Genomic DNA, 22,597 nt, shown 5'->3' on the forward strand with positions numbered 1-22,597 from the left:
GCTATCTGCATTTTACATTTTGTTTTCTCTCCCTGGTTTTAAGAGTTATCCAGATCTTCTCTTTTCAAATGAGATTGTCTCACCAAAGCAGAAGGTTCCTAAAGAGAACATCTCTTCTTGACTTTTGTTTTAGAAAACCTAACCTCAATGAGGGAATTCCCTGTTAGGAAAAAAGAAGAGAGACAGTATCTTTGAGGGGTAAAGACTCTGCAAAGGGGTCTTCCACGGTAAGAAAAATAGAAAAAAAAAAAAATAGGGCAAGAGGAAAGAGGACAGAAGTATGAAGTATCAAGAATTAGAATGGGAACCTAACCCACTCCCTACAGTTCCCCAGGGAAATAGCAGGTACAAAGAAGAATGGCCTGGCCACATGATAAACCCAGAAAGGCTGATCCTTGGCTCTAGGGATCCTGGCCTCAGCAAAGATTTTCATGTTAAATATAGTATGGGCTCAACTGAGGCATCTGCCTCCAAGGAACCATCTGGGCTTGCACAATCGGCATACTGCTGGTGATAAACGTAGACTGAAGGTCCAGAGAAGCCTTCTTAAATATCCTGCTACTTATAAGACTCTCCAGGATCCTTTTTTTTTTTTCAAATATGATTTTTTTTTTTATTGGAGTATAGCTGCTTTACAATATTGTGTTAGTCTCCAGGGTCTTTTGTAACATGGTTTGGTGAGAGGTGGGAAGAACACCAGCCCCAATCTAATCATTGATACTGACTTCACCATGAAGGGGAACTGGAGTCTAATTTAAATTTTACTTCAAAATTAAAGTAATATGACATTTTTTCATGCTACATCACACCTGATATATCTATGCTTTGTAATGGTATAGACAATGGGGGTTAAAAAATAAAAACCTGTTAAGACAGTTTGAAATGTAAAATGAAAGGAATGTGAAACTGTATATTTGTACCTGCATCTGAATTATAATTTTATTAAATTCCATACAGTGAACAACATGTGATATAGTCCCACTGAGGTTAATGATGTACTGAGCTCATCAATTTTACCACTCTGCATCACCAATGGCTTTTGCAAATACATAGTCTCTCCCTCCAAAACACATAACACCATCTTTCAAATAGAATTTCCATTTGTTCTTGCTTCGATGAATCTGGAGGGAGAAAAACAGCCTAAATTAATTAAATTTAGAAGTTAAAGGACCATTTACATTTCTTTGCATATCCCATGGGATTATTCTGATCCTAAATGGGAGTTCTTTATAAATAAGACCCTCCTCAAGATAGTTTATTCATTCATTCAGCAAATATTTGTTGAGTTCCTATGTGTCAGGTATTGTTTTAGGCACTGGAGATCTATTAGTTTTTTAAAAAGGAAAATATAGATATAATTTTTTCGAACAGGAAAAAAATTCCTGTCTTTGAAGAGGTTACATTTTAGTAAGGATGGGAGAAACAAACCTAATATACACGTAAACTATATAGAATATTAAAAGGTGGTAAGTGTTATGAAAAATAGATCTAGAAAAGGAATATCACAAACAAAGAGGTGGGGTTACAATTTTAAATAGAAGAGTCAGGGTGGGCCTGACTTGTGAAGTAACATTTGAGCAAAGACTTAAAAAGAAGATATTGACTAGAGAGCATTCCAGACAAAGGGAACAGAAGTCCTGAGGAGGGGCATGCCTGGATTGCTCAAGAACAGCAAGAAGTTCACTATGTCTGCAAAGGAATAAACAAGAGAGGATGTAGTTAATATTATCCGGAATGAAAAAATAGTGGTGTTTCATTTCGAAGAAGAAAGTCACAATAACGCACTGAGCAAGGTCTGAAAATACAGCTATAATCTATCAGATTCTATTAGCTATTCTTTGGATTCAGTAAATCAGCCTGATACAAAATTAAAACTAGAAAATCCTACTACCTTAAGAGGTAAGAAATCATACAATCATTGTTACTTCTGGGTAAACCACAAGTGACTATTTTAAAAATTTAGAAATATATGATCTGAAATCGGGTAAAAATTAAACCTAGTTGTTGATTGCAAATAGTCAAATCAAGGAAGAAAAGCCTGTGACTAGTATTTGGATGCATTTTGTGAAGCATAAGAAAATACACAGGATAAGCTCTCTATTTCTGTGTGGGGGAAATGGCCTGGCGACGGAAAACTTCTTTTCTGAGTTTGACTTCCAAATTTTCACTTGCACTTTATCTTAAGTCTCGGGGAACACAACAGTGACAACAGAATCCTTAACACAGATGACAGAATCTGGCCAGAATTAGGAAAAGAACAGTGGTAGAAGCAGCAGCAACAACTCATCCCAGTAGCTTTATCTAGTGACTACGTTATTCTAGAAATGCAACAATGGTTCAACATTAGGAATTTATAGTATAAAAACTATATTACTAGACCTAAGGAGACAAATAATATAATCATCTTCAATGATGTTGAAAAAGCTTTTGATAAAACTCATGCATTACAGATTTTTTTTTTTAACTAAAATAAGAAAGACTATGTCCTACAAACATACACATACACACACACCCCTACCTCAACCCAAAAGCCGTGACTTAGTGCTTAGTGCGGAAACCCTAAAAGTACTCCCGCTCAAGTCAGGACATAGACAAGAATACCCACTCTTATCCAACTTTTCACTCTAGAGGTACTAGCCAATACAATTAGACAAAAGGAAAGTACAACTGGTACTAGCCAACACAATTAGACAAGAAGAAAGAACTAGAGAGATAAAAATTGGAAAAGATGAAATAAATTTGCAGATGCAATGACTGGATGTCTGAAAAACCTAAGATAATCAATTTAAAATGACTAAATAAGAATTCAGTATTGATACAAAATTAATAAACAGAAAGTCATTGCCTTCAAATACTGATATATAAGCAACAGTTAGAAGATATAAAGGAAGAGTCCGTTTACCACAGCAACAAAAGAGATAACATAATAAGGAAAAAATTTTAGAAATACTTGATCTACTGGCACCATTCAATATATCCTCTTTAAAATACTTTCCTTACTCGGCTTCTAGAACATGCCTGGCTTTCCACATGACTCTTTGGCCACTCCTTTGATTCCTCCTTCTCTCTCTTACCTCTCAATTTTAGAGTGTACCAGGACTCTTCTTTCTGTTTATATTCACTCTCTTGGTGATCTTATCTAATCTCATGGCTTTAAACATCATCTATATGCTGATGACTCCCCAAAATTATATCTCTAGCTCACACCTCTCCCTTAAACTCCAGATTCTCATTCAACTGCTTCAGCACCTCTTCATAAATGTCCAATAAACATCTCAAGCAAGTTTAAAACAAGGACACTAATATACTCTCCCACAAACCTCACAGTCGTCCCCATCTCAGTGAGGAATGGCCACTCATTCTTCTCATTCAGGCCAGAAATATTGGACCCAATCCTTACACCTCCTACTCATATCTCATATCCAGATCCATCAGTAAATGTTAGTTCTTCCTACAAAGCATATTCCAACCACTTCTACCACCTCCACTACTATTACTCTTGTCTAAGCCACCATCCTCTCTCACCTGGATTAATATGTCCCATGACTAGTTTCCCTATTTTCACCCTTGTCCTCCTCTTAGTCTACTCTAAACATGGTAGCCAGTCTACTTTTACTATGGCCCTATTAAAAACATAAACCAGATATCATTTCTATGCTCAAAACTCTCCAATGACTTCTCATCCAAAAAATAAAGTCCTTAAAATGGACTGTAAGATCCCGCTCTTCCCCTCACTTACTGCTCTGCTCTCCTCATTGTTCCCTGAACACACAGGTATTCTTCTACCTCAGGACTTATGTATTATTTACTGTTCCCTCTGTCTGAAATGATTACATCCAAATATCCTCATGGTTCATTCTCTTACCTCCTTTTTTTTTTTGATTTTTTAAAATTTATTTATTTGGTTGCACCAGGTCTTAGTTGTGGCAGGCGGGCTCATTAGTTGCAGCTTGCCAGCTCCTTAGTTGTGGCATGAGAACTCTTAGTTGCGGCATGCATGTGGGATCTAGTTCCCTGACCAGGGATCAAACCCGGGCCCCCTGCACTGGGAGCACGGAGTCTTAACCACTGCGTCACCAAGGAAGTCCCCTCTCTTACCTCCTTTTGATCTTTACCCAATCACGTTCTCAGTAAGGCCTCCCTTGGACATCACATCCAAAACTGCAACCTACTCCTTAACATCACTAAAATACTAAATTCTATTAATTCAATGTTAATTAATTACACGCTATTTCCCACAATGCAGTACCACAAAGAATACTATATCTATAATAGTCTAGAAAATTATTTGTGACTCTATGAAATGCATATATAATCTAGTGTCTATACAGTGCAATACACTGTTTATAGAACACAATACACTGTTTATAAGAATCTAAAAGAACTTTCAAACCAAGACCAGTCCCTTTTCTATTACCTTTTCCTTCTTATGTTTATGTTTACCAGCATCTAAATTGCCATTTTCTATCTATACAAAATGTTATAGGAGAGAAAATGATCTTATTTTTAGAGAAAAGGATTCATTTTTTACAGCAATTCAAAGTACCATCCTCCATCTCCCCTGAGTATACTGAAATTGTTACTGAAAAAAAGTCAAAGATGTAAATATGCATTAGTCATTAGGGAAATGCGAATCAAAACCACGAGATACCACTTCACACCCACTAGGATGGCTAGAATCAAAAAGTCAGATAACAAGTGTTAGTGAGAATCTAAACCATCATACACTGCTGACGGGAATGAAAAATGGTACAGCCACCTTGGAAAACAGTCTGGTAGTGCCTCAAATTATTACCGTATGACCCAGGAATTCCACTCCTAGGTATTTACCAAGAGAAGTGAAAATATATATTCACAAAAAACTTGTACATGAATATTTATAGCAGAATTCTTCATAATAGCCAAAATGTGGAAACAACTCAAATATCACTCAACAGATGAATGGATAAACAAAATGTGGTATATCCATTCAATGGACTAGTATTCATCAATAAAAAGGAATGAAGAACTGTTACAAGCTATGATATGGATGAATCTTGAAACACTGTGTGAAATAAATGAAACCAGTCATAAAAGACCACATATTATATGATTCCTTTCATATGAAACTCCAGAATACGGAAATCTACAATGATGGAAAGTACATTAGTAGTTCCTTACTACTGGGGATGGGAGAAAGGGGGCAATATGGGAGTAAGAACCAAAGGGTATGGGCTTTCTTTCTGAGGTGATAAAAATTTTCTAAAATTGACTGTGTTAATGCTTACACATATCCATAAATATACTAAAACCATTGAATTGTACACTTTAAATAGGTGAAGTGTATAGTATGTGAATTATATCTCAAAGCTGCTAAAAAATGTAAATATGAATAAGTTAAGAACTCAAAACTGACCATTCTACTACATAATCACAGTTATAGTGTTTAAAAACAAATTTAAGCTGTATTATATATTTTTTTTTTTTTAAAGGATTTTCTTATTTATTTATTTATTTATTTATTTATTTTTGGCTGTGTTGGGTCTTCAGTTCGTGCGAGGGCTTTCTCCAGTTGCGGCAAGCGGGGGCCACTCTTCATCGCGGTGCGGGGACCGCTCTTCATCGCGGTGCGCGGGCCTTTCTCTATCGCGGCCCCTCCCGTCGCGGGGCACAGGCTCCAGACGCGCAGGCTCAGCAATTGTGGCTCACGGGCCCAGCTGCTCCGTGGCATGTGGGATCTTCCCAGACCAGGGCTCGAACCCGTGTCCCCTGCATTAGCAGGCAGATTCTCAACCACTGCGCCACCAGGGAAGCCCTGTATTATATTTTAGTTGCTAAAGTTCAATTGCTATTAACCTAATTTTTAGGCTTGAAACCTGGTAGACACCTTTAACTCTCCCTTGTCAATCATTCTCTCATGACTAACTAATCACCAAGTACCAATGATACTTTTTTTAATTTTATTGAAGTATAGTTGATTTACAATGTTGTGTTCATTTCTTCTGTACAGCAAAGTGACTCAGTTATACACACACACACACACACACACATATATATATATTCTTTTTCAAATTCTTTTCCATTATGGTTTGTCACAGGATATTGAATATGGTTCCCTGTGCTATACAATAGGACGTTGTTGTATAATATTATATTATTATAATATATATATTATATTAAATATATATAACCACAAACTCCCAATCCTTCCCTCCCCTACTCCCCCTCCCCCTTGTCAACCACAAGTCTGTTCTCTGTGACTGTGAGTCTATTTTCGTTTCATAGATATATTGATTTGTGTCATATTTTAGATTCCACATATAAGTGATATCATATGGTATTTCTTTCTCTTTCTGACTTACTTCACTTAGTATGATAATCTCTAGGTCCATCCATGTTGCTGCAAATGGCATTATTTCATTCTTTTTTATGGCTGAGTAATATTCCACTGTATATATATATATATACCACATATTCTTTATCCATTCATCTGTCGATGGACATTTAGGTTGTTTCCATGTCTTGGCAATGGTAATAGTGCTGCTATGAACATAGGGGGGTGCATGTATCTTTTTGAATTATAGTTTTGTTTGGGTATATGCCCAGGAGTGGGATTGCTGGATCATATGGCAACTTTATTTGTAGTTTTTTGAGGAACTTCCAATACTGTTTTCCATAGTGGTTGCACCAATTTACATTCCCACCAACAGTGTAGGAGGGTTCCCTTTTCTCCACACCTTCTCCAGCATTTGTTATTTGTAGACTTTTTAATGATGGCCATTCTGATCGGTGTGAGGTGGTACCTCAATGTAGTTTTGATTTGCATTTCTCTAATAATTAGCAATGTTAAGCATCTTTTCACATGTCTGTCGGCCATCTGTATATCTTCTTTGGAGAAGTGTCTATTTAGGTCTTCTGCCCACTTTTGGATTGGCTTGTTTGTTTTTTTGTTGTTGAGTTGTATGAACTGTTTGTATATTTTGGAAATTAAGCCCTCATCAGTCACATCATTTGCAAATATCTTCTCCCAGTCTGTAGGTTGTCTTTTTGTTTATTTTTTTTTACTTAATTTTATTTTTTTTAATTGAAGTATAGTTGACTTACAATGTTGTGCCAATCTCTGCTGTACAGCAAAGTGACTCAGTTATACACATATAGACATTCTTTTTTTTAAATTCTTTTCCATTATGGTTTATCACAGGATATTGAATATAGTTCCCTGTGCTATACAGTAGGACCTTTTTGTTTATCTTTTCGTTTTATTTATGGTTTCCTTTGCTGTGCAAAAGCCTGTACGTTTGATTAGGTCCCACCTGTTTATTTTTGCTTTTATTTCTATTGCCTTGGGAGACTGACCTAAGAAAACATTGGTATGATTTATGTCAGGGAATGTTTTGCCTATGTTCTCCTCTAGGAGTTTTATGGTGTCTTGTCTTATATTTAGGCCTTTGAGCCATTTTGAGTTTATTTTTGTGTATGGTGTGAGGGTGTGTTCTAACTTCACTGACTTACATGTGGCTGTCCAACTTTCCCAACACCACCTGCTGAAGAGACTGTCTTTTCCTCAGTGTATATTCTACCAAACATACAAAGAAGAACTTATACCAATCCTTCTCAAACTCTTCCAGAAGATTAAAGAGGAAGGAACTCTCCCAAAAACATTTCATGAAGCCACCATCACCCTGATACCAAAACCAGACAAGGACAACTACCAAAAAAGAAAATTACAGGCCAATATCTTTGATGAATATAGATGCAAAAATTCTCAGCAAAATATTAGCAAACTGAATCCAACAACACATAAAAAAGGTCATATACCATGACCAAGCTGGATTCATGCCAGGGTCACAAGGATGGTTCAACATTCACAAATCAATCAATGTGATACACCCCATCAACACAAAAAGGACAAAAACCACATGATCACCTCAATAGATGCAGAAAAAGCATCTGGTAAAATTCAACACCCATTCATGATAAAAACCCTTAGGAAAGTGGTATAGAGGGAACATATCTCAACATAATAAAAGCAATTTATGACAAACCCACAGCCAATATAATACTCAAAGGCGAAAAGCTAAAAGCCTTCCCACTAAAATCTGGAACAAGACAAGAATGCCCGCTGTCACCACTTCTCTTCAACATAGTATTGGAAGTCCAATGATTCTTCCATCATAATCTCTAACTCTTCCATGTTCTACACTGCCATCCTTAGTCTGGGCTCTGTTACTTTATGTACTATCCCTGTTCTTCTTACTATTTGCCTCTTCCAAATTAGCAAACAATGCCAGTTTTTAAACCCAATTACAATTTTCTCAATATCATCCTCATAAGGTTAATGTACATCAAATCAAGTTTGAACTTCCCCTACCAGGATTCTGGATTTTCCAATCTGCTCCCACCTCTGTCCACCATCCAGCCTCATTTCCTAACACATTCAAAAGGAAAACACCTCATGCAAGGCAGAGCTGTCTCTTCACTGTCCCTTATAAATTCTACATGCATTCATTTCTCTGCCTTTTATCAGGCTATTCTACTCTGAATGCCTACTCTCCACACTTATCTATATCCTACAAATCATTCAAGACCTATTTCAAAGCCCCACATCACCCATGAAGGATTTGTGGAGAACTCCAACTACAAATGATTTCTTTCTTGTATTTCCTAGCCCCTTTTAGGACTTACTGTCTGTGCCACTTATGGTAGCATTTGATTTACATGCCACTCATCTTAGCATTTGATTTATATGCCATGTATTTTAGTATTTGATTTACCTGTCACGTATTTTAGCTTTTGATTTACCTACTATCTTATTGTATGCCATTCTATTACTCCATACAGAAACATCTTGCTTCAATAAGACTGTCACCTCCATAAGACGACTATCACGTTTTTGGTATCACCAAGACCACACAGCACATTCTGGGTATTTAGACCCAAAATACCCTCCCAAATTTATAGAATTATTTAGCTATTTTGAGATTAATTTAACTGAACAGTAACTGATCATCATATTTCCCATCATTTTGCTTATTTTCTACTATAAATGCAATTAATAAACCAAAGTCTAAAAGGTGAATACAGTACCTTTTCATACTGACAGACAATTACATTATCTGTGTCAAACAGGTCCGGCACATCCTGCTCACTAACATCATCTCCAGAATTTAAAGGGTCCTAAAGATGAAATATACTCACATTAATGAATTTCATGATGCTCTGAATTTTTTAAAGACAGAAGGACATATTCTGTCCCTCCAAGGACACAGAATAGTATCGTATTTAAAAGTCAAACAGCCTGAGTTTGAATCCCAGCTTAGTCACTCAATAACCACAAGACTGACCTTTGGCAAGTTACTAAAACTCCTTGTATCTCAGTTTTCTCATTTGCAAAATGAGGACAGTAATAAGACCCATAAGGCAGCGGTAATGTTAAATAACAAAAGGCAGTAAGATTTAGTATGGTACCTTGCACATATGTACGGCACCATAAACGATAGTTAATACCACTTACATGCTTCTTAATTATCACATTCCACAAAGATTTCACAGCATTTATTAGGATTAGAGAAGATATGATATGCCTCTACCCTGGCTGCCTTCTTTACCTCCACTCCCGTCCCTTAAACCTCTCACTACCTCTAGTTAAGACCAACAAATATAGTAGCTGATTCCTAAATACTTAATACTGATTTAAATTACAGTTTAAGATTAGAAGTTTAAATACTAGATACAAATAAGTCTCATTTTAAAGACAAAAGACAGGATTAACCTTAATTGTTATCCCTCTTGGTTCCAAAGTATATTAAAGTACAAATGCTATACATTTTCAAAAGTTTCAGCTCAAAAATAATCCTTACCTCTTCCACAAGGTCTACTTGAGGGTCTTCATTATCACTACTGTTGGCCGTTGAATCTTCATTTGATATACTGCTGGCTTCTTCAAGTACCTTCAGGTCTCCTGCATCAGTAATCCCTAGAAATTTGTTCTCATCTACATCTCTTGTAGTTCCTATTTCATCACTGGAAGATGTATCTCCAGTTCCATCTATTTGAATTATCTCATTAATATCATCATCAGCTACATGAATGCTTAAATCCATCTGAGAATTAGAATCCTAAAAAGAGAAATAAATGCAATAAAGTTTTTTCCTGTCAAACAAGGTGTATAAAACATTGGATCACACAAAATATAAAATTACTTAAACAGTTCACAAGTGGCCTCTGAAAACATATTTCTTCCCTGTCAGATGATATTCCCTAATTTTGAATTTTAGAACACCCCTAGCATTTCTATATAAGATGGGAATAACTTTTAAATTGTAAATAAAGTAAACCCACTTACAGTCATACATAGACAGCAAATCAGTTGACTGTTTTCAGATAATATTTACCAGTTTTTATACATACTATCTTAAATTTATATACCTCTTAGGTTTTAACTATTTCATTTTAAACAATAATTCAATGAAGTAGAAAGGACAAGTGACATCATGCTCAATGGATAAATAAAAAATATAAAGGACTGTACTAACTAGAATAAGCCAAATACAAAAGGACAAATATAAATCAAAACTGACAGAACTGAAAAGATTAAAAGACAAATCCACAAATATAGCTGGAGAATTCCACATTCTTCTTCTTACTAATCAATAAAAAAAGCAGACTGAAATTCAGTAAGAATGTAGAAGAACTGAACAACACAATCAACCAACATAACCTAATTGGCATTTATAGACTACTCCACCCCCAAATAGCCAAATGCACATTCTTTTCAAGAGCACACAGAATGTTCACCAAGATGGACCATATTCTGGATCATAAAACAAATCTTGGCAAATTTAACACACACAAAGTATGTTCTCTTAGCACAAAGGAATTAAACCAGAAATCAGTAACAGAAAAATCTGGAAAATCCTCAAATATTTACAAATTAAACAACACATTTTTAAATACCCATGGGTCAAAGAAGAAGTCACAAGGGAAATTAAAACATAATTTTAATTGAATGCAAACAAAAACATTACATTTCAAAACCTGAGATGTACCTAAAGCAGTGCCTAGAGGGAATTTATAGCATTACATGACTATATAAGAAAAGAAGCAAGTCTCAAATCAGTGGCCTAAAATTCCACCTTAAGAAATTAAAAAAGAGAAGACCACAAGCTCATAGCAAATAAGGAAATAATAAAGATAAAAAGAAAAATACATGAAACTGAGAACAGAAAAAGTCAATTAGACCAAAATGGTCAATTAGACCATTTGATTTTCATTCCTTGAAAAGATGAATAAAAACGAAAAAACGTAGCCAGACTGACAAAAGGAGAAAGGAAACAAGTAAACGACATTACTAATTGAGGATAGGGTGCCACCATAGATCCCGAAAACATTAAAAGGATGAGGAAACTGTTTTAGATCATTTGGGCTGCTATAACAAAATACCATAAACTAGGTAGCTTATTAACAATGGAAATTTATTTTTCACAATTCTGGAGGCTGAGAAGTCCAAGATCAAGGCACCCGCAGATTTGGTAACTGGTAGAGCCCACTTTCTGGTTCACAGATGATGGCTTCTCACTGTGTCCTCATATGGCAGAGGGGCTAGGGAGCCCTGTGGGGTCTCTTATAAGGTAACTAATCCCATTAATTGAAGACTCCATCCTCATGACCTAATCGCCTCCCAAAGGCCCCACCTCCTAATTACCACCACCTTTTGGGGGTTAGGATTTCAACGTATTAATTTGGGGGTTACATAAACATTCAGACTGATGTAAGGCAATTTACAAAAATTGTATGGCTGTATAGTAGCAATAAACAATTGGAAGCTGAAATTTAATAACAGCACTATTTAAAGCAGCAAGAGAAAAGCAACTCATCACGTACAAGGGATCCTCTGTAAGATAACAAGCAGATTTCTCACCAGAAACTTTGAAAACAAAAAGGCAGTGGTATGACATATATTTAAAGTGCTGAGGGACTTCCCTGGTGGTCCAGTGGTTAAGATTCCACGCTTCCAGTGCAGGGGGCATGGGTTCGATCCCTGGTCAGGGAACTAGGATCTCACGTGCCGTGTGGTGTGGCCAAAGAAAAAGAAAAAATAATAGTGCTGAAAGAAAAGACTGAACTGGCAATTCTATATCTGGGAAACTGTCCTGCAAATAAGGCATTTCCAGATAAAAGCTGAAGGAGTTTATTACTACTAGGTCTACCCTACAATAAATACTAAAGGGAGTCCTTTAAATCGGCATGAAAGGAAGCTAGACAGTAATCTGAAGCCACACAAAAATATAAAGTTCTCTGGTAAAGATAAATACAATGACAAATATAAAAACCAGTATTATCATAATTTTGGTTTGTTAACTCTACTTTTTATTCCTCTATGAGATTTAAGAGATAAAAGCATTAAAAAATTATAATTATAAATCTATATCAAGGAGTACACAATATGTAAAGACATAATTTGGGACATCAGTAATATAAAGTGGTGGAGGATAGAGCTGAAAAGAAGCAGAGTTTTTATATGAAATTAAAGGTGAGTTGGTATCAGTTCAAAATAGATTGTTACAACTTTAAGATGCTATAAGTAATCTCCATGAACCACAAAGAAAATATCTATAGAGAACACACAAAAGGAAATGAGAAAACAATCAAAATGTGTCATTACAAAAAAACTACACACAAAAGAATGTAATAAGGGAGGAAATAAGGGACAAAAAAGCTAAAAGACACACAGAAAACAAAACAGCAAGAGTAACCTCTCCCCTATTAGTAATTACTTTAAATGTAAATGGATTAAACTCCCCAACCAAAAGAGACAGATTGGCAAAATGGATAAACAGTATCCAGTTACATGCTGTCTACCAGAGACTCACCTTAGGTCTAAGGACACACAAGGTTGAAAGTAAAATGATGGAAAAAGATATTCCATGCAAATAGTAACCACAAGAGTTGGGGAAACTATGCTAATAACAGACAAAATAGACTTTAAGTCAAACACTGTTACAAGAAACAAAAAAAACATTACATAATGATAAAAGAATCAATTCACCAAGAAGATATAACAATTACAAATATATATGCACCAAACATCAGACCTCCTAAATATATGCAACAAAAAGGGAGAAACAGCTCTGCAGTAATAGTAGGGAACTTTAATACTCCACTTCCAATAATGAATAGAACCACCAGACACAATGTCAATAAGGAAATAAAGAACTTGAGCATGACAGACTAACTGTACCTAACAAACATATACAAAACATGCAAAATAGCAGGATACACATTTTTCTCAAGTACACACAGAATGTTCTCCAGGATAGGCCATAAATTAGGCCACAAAACAAATCTTAGTATTTAAAAAGACTGAAATCATACAAAGTATCTTTTCTGATCACAATGGAATGAAACCAGAAATTAACAGCAGAAGGAAAACTGGAAAATCCACAAGAGGTAGAAGTTAAACAACAGTCCCCAAAAAAAAAAAATCAATGGGTCAAAGAAGAAATTTAAAAAAACCAAAATCTTTTGTCAAAAGATAAAAAAATATCTTGAGACAAATGAAAAGGAAAACACAGCATACCAAAACATATGGGACTCTGCAAAAGAAGTGCTAAGAGAGAAATTTATAGCTGTAAATGCTCATATTAAAAAAAGGAGAAAGATCTCAAATTAACAACCTTAAGGAACTAGAAGAAGAACAAATAAAGCCAAAGCTGGTAGAAGGAAGGAAATAATAGCAATTAGGGCAGAGATAAAGTAAAGAATAGAAAACAATAGAGAAACTAAACAAAACCAAGAACTGGTTCTTCAAAAAGATCAATAAAATTTATAAACCTCTAGCTAGAATGATGAAGAAAAAAAGAGAGAAGACTCAAATAACTAAAATCAGAAGTAAAGAAACTTTACTAGTGATTTTACAGAAATAAAAAGAATTATAAGACTAACTGTATGCCCAAAAATTGGATAACCTAGATGAAATGAACTAATTCCTAAAAACACAAAACCTACCAAGACTGAATCATGAAGAAAGAGAAAATATTAATAGACTTATAACCAGTAATGAGATTCAATTAGTCATCAAAAACCTCTCAACTAAGAAATGCCCAGGACCAGATAGCTTCACTAAAGAATTCTACCAAGCATTCATCAAAGAAGAATTAACACCAATCCTCAAAAATCCTCAACAAGGGAATTCTCTGGCAGTCCAGTGGCTAGGACTTCACACTCTCACTGTGAGGGCCCAGGTTCAATCCCTGGTCAGGGAACTAAGATCACACAACATGGCCAAAAAAAAAATCCTCAACAAAATACTAACAGAATTCAACAGCACATTAAAAGGATCATACACCATGACCAAATGAGATTTATTCCTGAAATACAAAAGTGGTTCAACATATGAAAAATCAATGTAATACAACACATTAACAGATTGAAGTGGGGAAAAAAATGACACAATCACCTAAACTAATGCAAAAAAAGCATTTGACAAAATTTAACACCCTTTCATGATTTAAAAATAAAAATTAAAAAAAAACACTCAAACTAGGAATAGAAAGAAATTACCTCAACATAATAAAATTGACCTATGAGAAACTCTCAGCTAACAGCATATTCAATGGTGAAAACTCAGCTTTTCCTCTAAAATCAGGAACAAGGCATGGATGCCCACTCTTGCCACTTCTATTCAACATAGTACTAGATGTCCTAGCTAGGGCAATTAAGCAAGATAAAGAAATAAAAGGCATCCAAATTAAAAAGGAAGAAGTAAAACTGGCTCTGTTTGCAGATGACATAATGTTCTATGTACAAAACCCCCAAAATTCCACACACACAAAAAAAAGTTAGAACTAATGAATTCAGCAAAAGGTACAAAATAGAAAACAACATACAAAAATCAGTTGCATTTCTATACACTAACAATTAACAACCTGAAAACAAAGTTAAGAAAGCAATTCCATTTACAAAACCACCAAATAGAATATTTAGGAGTAAACATAATCAAGGAGGAAAAAGACTTGTTCACTAAAAACTACAAAACATTGCCAAAAGGAGTTTAAAATGATACAAATTAATGGGAAGACAGTCCATGTTTATGGATTAGAAGAGTTAATATTATTAAAATGTTGATACTACCCAAAGACAACTAAGATTCAATGCAATCCCTATCAAAATCCAAATGACGTTTTTGGTGCGAATGGAAGGGTAATGCATCTTGAAATTCATATGGAATCTCAAGGGACCCTGAATAACCAAAACAATCTTGAAAAAGAAAATACAAGTTGGAGGTCCCATTCATCCTGATTTCAAAGCTTGCTACAAAACTACAGTAGTCAAAACAGTGTATTTGCATAAAGATAGACAAAAGACCAATGGAACAGAGAGACCAGAAATAAATTCTCACATATATGGTCAAATGATCTTCTACAAAAGTGACAAGACCATTCAACAGGGAAAGGATAATCTTTTCAACAAATGCTAAGAAAACTAGATATCCACATGCAAAAGAATGAAGTTGGTCCCCTACCTTACACCATATACAAAAATTAACTCAAAATGGATTAAAAAGTTAAATGTTAAGAGCTAAAACTACAAAACTCTTAGGAAAAAAATCATAGAGGAGAATCTTCATGACACTGAATTTGGGAATGATTTCTTAGATATGATACCAAAAGCATAGGCAAAAAAAAAAAAAGATAAAATGGACTTCATCAAAATTAAAACCTTTGTGCATCAAAGGACACCATCAACAAAGTGAAAAGGCAACCCACAAAATGGGAGAAGATATTTGCAAATCATATATCTGATGAGTTAATATCCAGAATATATTTTAAAACACCTACACTCAACAACAAAATGAAAAACTTGATTTAAAATGTGCAAAGAACTTAGACATTTCTCCAAAGAAAATATACAAATGGCAATAAGCACATGAAAAGATGTTCAGTATCACTAATCATTAGGGAAATGCAAATCCAAACCACAATAAGATACCACCTCATACCCATTAGGATGGTTATTATCAAAGAAAAAAAAAAAAACAGAAAATAAGTGCTGGTGAGAATGTGGAGAAATTGTGCACTGCTGGTGGGAAGGTAAAATGGTGCAGCTGCTACAGAACACTATACGGTAGTTCCTTAAAATATTATAAACAGAATTGTCATATGACCCAGCACCATATCTGGCTATATAATTGAAAGCAGGGAATCAAGGAGACATTTGTATACCCAAGTTTATAGTAGCATTAGACACAACTGTCAAAAGGTATAAGCAATCCAAGTGTTCATGGATGGATGAATGAATTAACAAAATATGGTATATATATACAATGGAATGTTATTTAAGAATAAAAAGGAAGAAAATTCTAATATATGCTACAACATGGATGAACACAAGACATTATGCTAAGTGAAAAGGGACACAAAAGGACAAATACTATCTGACCTCCTGCTTTGAGATACCTATAGTCAAATTCATAGAGACAGAAAGTAGAACAGTATGTGCCAGGGGCTGGAGGAAGAGACGAATGGGGAGTTAGTGTTCAATGGGTATAGAATTTCAATTTGGGAAAATAAAAAATGTTCCAGAGATGGATGGTGAGGACAGTTGCACAAGAATGTGACTGCACTTAATGCCACTGAACTGTACAGTAAAAAATCGTTAAAAGGTAAATTTTTACAATAGACAAAATCAATGGTGCTAGTAAACTGTCAAGTATGTGGTAAAACTGATAGAGTGCTGGTGGCAGGAAAAATTGCACAACCTCTTGAAACTACTGTGGCAATGTACTTGAAGAACCACGGAAATTTTTAGTTTTTTTCCTCAATAATCCTATCTTTGAAAATATTTTTTAAATTAATGCAAATGAAGCTTAAAATATAAATAACGTTGTGCTTTATGGTGTGTATTATTTTTTATGACAGCACCCAAAACCATGAAACACTTAGATAAAAACAGAATATGTGCAATATATGTATGTTGAGAACTATAAAACTTTAATAAAAGTCAAAGACCTAAATAAATGTAGCAATAAATTGGAACACTCATTGTGAAGATGTCAATTCTCCCCTTGTTGATCTATAGATCCAACAAAACCCATATCAGAATCCCAGAAGCTTTTTTTGTAAAAAATGACAAGCTCATTCTAACATTTATATGGAAAAGCAAAGAATTAGAATAACCAAAATAACTTTGAAAAAGAATAAAGTTAAGAAACTCATACTCTCTGATGTCCAGACTTACTACAAAGCTGACATAATCAAGACAGTGTGGTGCTAGTGAAAAGATAAGACACATGAATTAATGAAACAGAGTGGAAGTCCAGAAATAAACCAACACACATATGATAACTGATTTTCATTAAAGGTGAACATGCTTTAAACACTCAGTGTGATTTAGGCAACTCAATGGAGACAGGGTAGTCTTTTTAACAAATAATGCTAAAACAACTGAACAACCATATGCAAAAAAAAAGAACCTAAACCCTAACCTTGCACTATACACAAAAATTAACTCAAAAACGGATCACAGTCCTAAATGTAAAATCCATAAAATTTTTAGAAGCATTCGATGATCTTCACAACCTTTGGTTAGATACGACACATTAGCAGAAATCAAAAGGAAAAAAGAATAAATTAGACTTCATCAAAATCACAAACTTCTCCTCTCCTAAAGAGAGCGTTACATACCAAGGACATGAAGCAACTACAACTCTTACCCATTGGTAGCAGAAATTTGCATTCCACCACACATTGCTGGTGGGAATGCAGCCACTTTGGAAATGAGTTTGGCAGTTTCTTATAAGCATACAGGTATCATATGACCTAGAAATCCCACTCCTAGGTATTTACTCAAAAGTAAAGAAAACCTAAGTCCACACCAAAAAGGAAGGAAGGGAGGGAGGGAGAGAGAAAGGAAGGGAGGAAACCCACAAACCCACACATGAATGTTTTTAGGGGATTCATTCACAAATGCCCAAACTGGAAACATCCAAATGTCCAAATGGTGAATGGATAAACTGTGGCACAATGGAACATACTAATATATGCAAAAACATGAATGAATTGCAAATATATCATGTTAAAGTTACATATTGCATGATTCCATTTGTTTGACATTCTGAAAAAGCCAAGCCTATACCAAAAGAAAACAGATCAGTGAGTGCCAGGGACCAGATGTGGAGGGAGGCTATTGGCTACACAGGGGCCTGAGGGACCTCTTTGGGGTGATGGAAATGTTCTGTATCTCAACTGTGATACTGGTTATATAACTCCAAGTGTTTTGTCAAAATTCATATGTACATCTAAAAACTGTATACCTAAATAAAGGTGAACTTTATTGTATGTAGATACTACCCCAATAAATCTGATTGTGTGAAAAGTAAATTATGGTAAGGTTAGTCCTGGGCCTAAATCACATGTTGGAATTGGCTTTTCATGTTAATAGCAACAAGTACTGAAAACCTTAAACTGCAAGATCTTTTGTTACAAAATGAATCAGCGCTCCCATGGTACTTTACCAGATTAGTATAAGCTTATTAAGGAATATTAAAGATTCCAGGACTCTTGTAATTGAATTCACGTAGCATCATCTTATTTTACTTATATCAGTGAGGTCCTCTTTATTCTGGGAAAGGAATAAGATTACAAATCCAAATTTAATATCAATAACTGCAAAAGAGTTTCGTCATTCTCAACTTCTTTCTTCAGAAGCACTTCCACCAAGCATGAGAAAGTTCATATGATTATCTGACTCCAATCTCCTTTTCCAAGGTGGTAGTTTATAACCAAAATAGCAGGCAGTTTTGCAGCAACATCCGTACGTAATTGATACCGCAGGCCCATGAATAGAAAGATTTAAGCCTTTCGTATGGCAAACATCCACTACATAGATCAATGAACTCCTCCAAGTCAAATTGTTATTAGGAGGTTTCTGTCGGACATCATCCGACAGAAGCACTGCTTTAGTTTTCTTTCTCTGCTCTAAACAAACCAACTCAATGATTTCCAAGATTCTCAGCTTCACCAAGGTTTTTTCAACTGCATACAGCTTCTGTGACTAGGCAGTACAATGAGCAAATGCATAGGACGCTTCAAGATAAAGCTGTATTTGCCAAATACAGCTTCCAACCTTTTCAACTTAAGCTTTCCCCTAATGAAAGGACCATATTTTTCTAATGGCTGGTAAGGACTGACACAACCTCATACGCATATGTGGGAATAAAGATAAAACAAGAGAAGCCTAAGCTATAACATACTTTCTTTTCACATTTTCAAACTAAACTATGTGAAATTCAGTTGCCTATAATCATAATGGCAGGGTACATCTTTAATTCTTAACAGAAATTTAATCCAGCTATCTCCCACAACATAATGGCGATAATGATTATATATTACCTAACCATGTACAGGGGCATCCCATGCCACTCTACTCTTATTTGGGATGAAATATACCTCAACATATTTTGACAAGTACGAAAAAAAAGTATCTTGTTAAATTGGCTTTTTTCCTCTAAAGAAATAAAAATGTCACATACCTGGTTTAAAAATCTGATTTAGAGATATTCATTTAGAAGTAGCATATAATGACTCAAAAAAATATGTGCTCAATTAACTGAATCATGAATTCAAATAACTATTGGTATGATATTTTATCTTTTAGAGTATCAGAACGGATTGGAAGAAAAATAAAAGCTCTTAAAGTTATATATTCTCTAATCCCCTCACTCCATCCATTTTTCATTTATAAATTGATATTGAGCTAGATCAGTGGTTCTTAATCTTAACTATGTATTACAACCACCTCAGAGAACTCCAACAATAATGAGTGGACCCCACTCCAGACCAATTAGATCCATATCCCTTGGGGCAGACCTGAACATTTTTTTAATGCCCCAATAATTCTAATATTTAGCCAGAGTTGAGACCTATTGAGCCAAATAAACTAGTCATAGATCCTCTTCTTTTAAAGCTTATATTCTAGTACACATGAATATATATGTGTGTATGTGTGTGTGTGCATGTGTGTGTGTGTATATATATTCTTAGGTGTTGGGTATACAAAGATTAATAAAATGTACCTCTCAATGCACACAGGACATTTTAATGCATCTTTTAACTACACTATGACAGATACATACGTAAGGTGCTATGATAACACAGAAGAGATACACCCAACCTAATAATGAAAGGGGAGAGGGTAGATAGAAAGGTATTAAGTAAGATTTCTGGAGGAAGTAATAAATGGGTAAGTAGGAATTAACTTTGTTGTTTCCTGCCTCTCTTTGCTTTTGTTATCCCTTCTGCTTTGTGCCTGGCTTTTCTCCCGCCATCCTTTCTTCTGGTTAACACAGATAATTGCTCACAGTTTGTTGTTACCAATAAAGTAGTAGGCATGAAATAAAGGAAGAGTAAATAAGAAACTCCAGTCGAAAAAGAACATGGAGGTCCTCGTATGCCACATTAAGAATGTTGACCTAAAAAAAAACAGACTGCCAGATATTTCTCAGGCAAAGATAGGTTTATTCAGGATCAGCAGAAATTTGGGGTGTGCAACCATGGAGAGCCGCATGCAAGTCCCCTCGAAGGAAGAAAGCTTATATAGAGAAGAAAAGGAAGTTGGGAGGGCTATAGTAAACAAAGGGTCCACAGCTCTTCATTGGCTAAGTTGTTGTCAGGATAGAAGCGGGGTCTTCTAGTTGGGCTCTGCTATTGCCACAGGGCATGAGAGCACCCCCCTCAGGTCACCCAACTCTATTTAATTGAGATTTCTGTTTATTAATTTTTTTTTTACAAGCTTAAATTTTATCCACTGGGCAGTCAGTGACATGTTAAGCAGGCTGCATGCTGAGTAAATCTATGGTAGCCCTGAGGAGCAGAGATCATAGCTAATGTTCACTGAGCTCTTACCATATGCTAGGCAGTATGCTGCTTAGCACTTCACATTGATTATCTCACATAATCCTCCCACCATCACAATTCTATGGTAGCTACTATTATCTTTATTTTACAAATGAGGAAATAGTAGCTTGCCCAAGTCACGTAGTTATTAAGGGATAGAGAAGGAATTCAAAACATTTCTGATCCCTGAAGCCTTTAACCTCTAGGATGGATGGACTGGAAAGAGTGGAGTAAGAACCAGCAGAGAGTACAGGCTAATAAATCAGTTAGAAACTAGATTATCCCAATTGAGAGACAATTAGGGCAATGGCAGTGGGGATGGAGAAGAGGGAACAGATTCCAGAAATATTTGGTTTTAAAAGTTGTCAAAAATTACATGATTCAGCCTTTAAAAGGAATGAAATTCCCATATATGCTACATGAATGACCCTTGAAAATGTGCTAAGCAAAATAAGCCAGTCACAAAAGTACAAATATTGTATGATACCACTCATGAGGTACCTAGTAGTAGTCAAATTCATAGAATCAGAAAGTAGAAGTTACCAGGAGCTGAATGGAGGGGGTAATGGGGAGTTATTGTTTAATGGGTACAGAATTTCAGTTTGGGATGATTAGAAAGTTCTAGAGATGGATAGTAGTGATGGTTGCACAATAATGTGAACATGCTTAATGCCACTGAACTGTACACCTAAAAATGGTTAAAATGGTAAATTTTATGTTATACAGAGGACCCTTGAACAACATGGGTTTGAAATGCGCAGGTCCACTTATACGTGGATTGTTTTCAATAAATACATACTACAAGGTATGTGATTGGTTGAATCCGTGGATGCGGAATCATGGATACAGAGGGTTAACTATAAAGTTAGACGCAGATTTTTGACTGCACGGAGCTCAGTGTCCCTAACCCTTGCACTGTTCAAGGGTCCACTGTATATACTTTATAAATTTTTTTTTTAATTTTTAAAATAATTTTTAAAGGACTTCCCTGGCAGTCCAGTGGTTAAGACTCTGCACTCCCAGTGTAGGGGGAACAGGTTCAATCCCTTGTTGGGGAACTGGGATCCCACATGCCACATGGTGTGGCCTAAAATAAATAAATAAAAATAATTCTAAAAAAGCACATGATATAAGGAGGAGGATAAGGGGGAAAGGGGGCCAAAAAGTCACTGCAGTCCTTAGCTTGGGAGACCAGGTGGGCAGTGGTACTATGCAGTATCTCTGATGAGGAAACAATGACTTATTATAACATTCAGGGAGAGCTGTCTAGAAAGGAAACAGACATGAGAATCAAGCTCAAGGGAATAACTGGGCTGAAAATGCAGTCATCGACAAGCAGGTCATAGTTAAAAACCATGATAATGCATGAGATTGCCCAGGGAAAACATGAAGTAAGAAGAGAAATGGGCTGAGGATAGAACCTTAGGAAACAGGAAAGGCAGATAAAGAGGAGCTCACAAAGGAGATAAGAGGAAGCAGTCAGAAAGGTATATAATTAAAAGAGAAGGTAGCAGAAATGATAATATTTGGGAGAGAGGGCAATGAAGATGGTGGGGAGAGCCGGCAAGAAATAAAAAGGAGCTGGAGAAGATACACCACCATACCCATTTCTCTCCTTCTACTCCTACTTTTTGGAGTTCCAATGAAGACCTGAGTTTCTAATTTTCTATAGCATTATAAGATTAGCAAACAAAATTCCTACACTGAGGAAAAACTTAACATAG

The 22,597-nt window shown here is 35.5% G+C and overlaps 1 protein-coding gene across 2 annotated transcripts in view; it reads right to left on the minus strand.

Annotated features, from left to right (window-relative positions):
* Positions 1-955: 955 nt before the first annotated feature.
* Positions 956-22,597, minus strand: part of GTF2A1L (general transcription factor IIA subunit 1 like) — a 60,035-nt gene continuing 38,393 nt past the window's right edge. For both annotated transcript variants that reach the window (XM_057558384.1, XM_057558385.1), the window contains 3 exons: positions 9,840-10,097; positions 9,067-9,156; positions 956-1,121 (listed from right to left, as the gene is read on the minus strand). In XM_057558384.1, the coding sequence (XP_057414367.1) occupies positions 1,014-1,121; positions 9,067-9,156; positions 9,840-10,097 (456 nt within the window). In that variant the 3' untranslated portion in view covers positions 956-1,013. The remainder of the gene's footprint in view (positions 1,122-9,066; positions 9,157-9,839; positions 10,098-22,597) is intronic.

The sequence above is a fragment of the Balaenoptera acutorostrata genome, chromosome 12, assembly GCF_949987535.1.
Source record: "Balaenoptera acutorostrata chromosome 12, mBalAcu1.1, whole genome shotgun sequence".
NCBI classification, from domain to species: Eukaryota; Metazoa; Chordata; class Mammalia; order Artiodactyla; family Balaenopteridae; genus Balaenoptera; species Balaenoptera acutorostrata.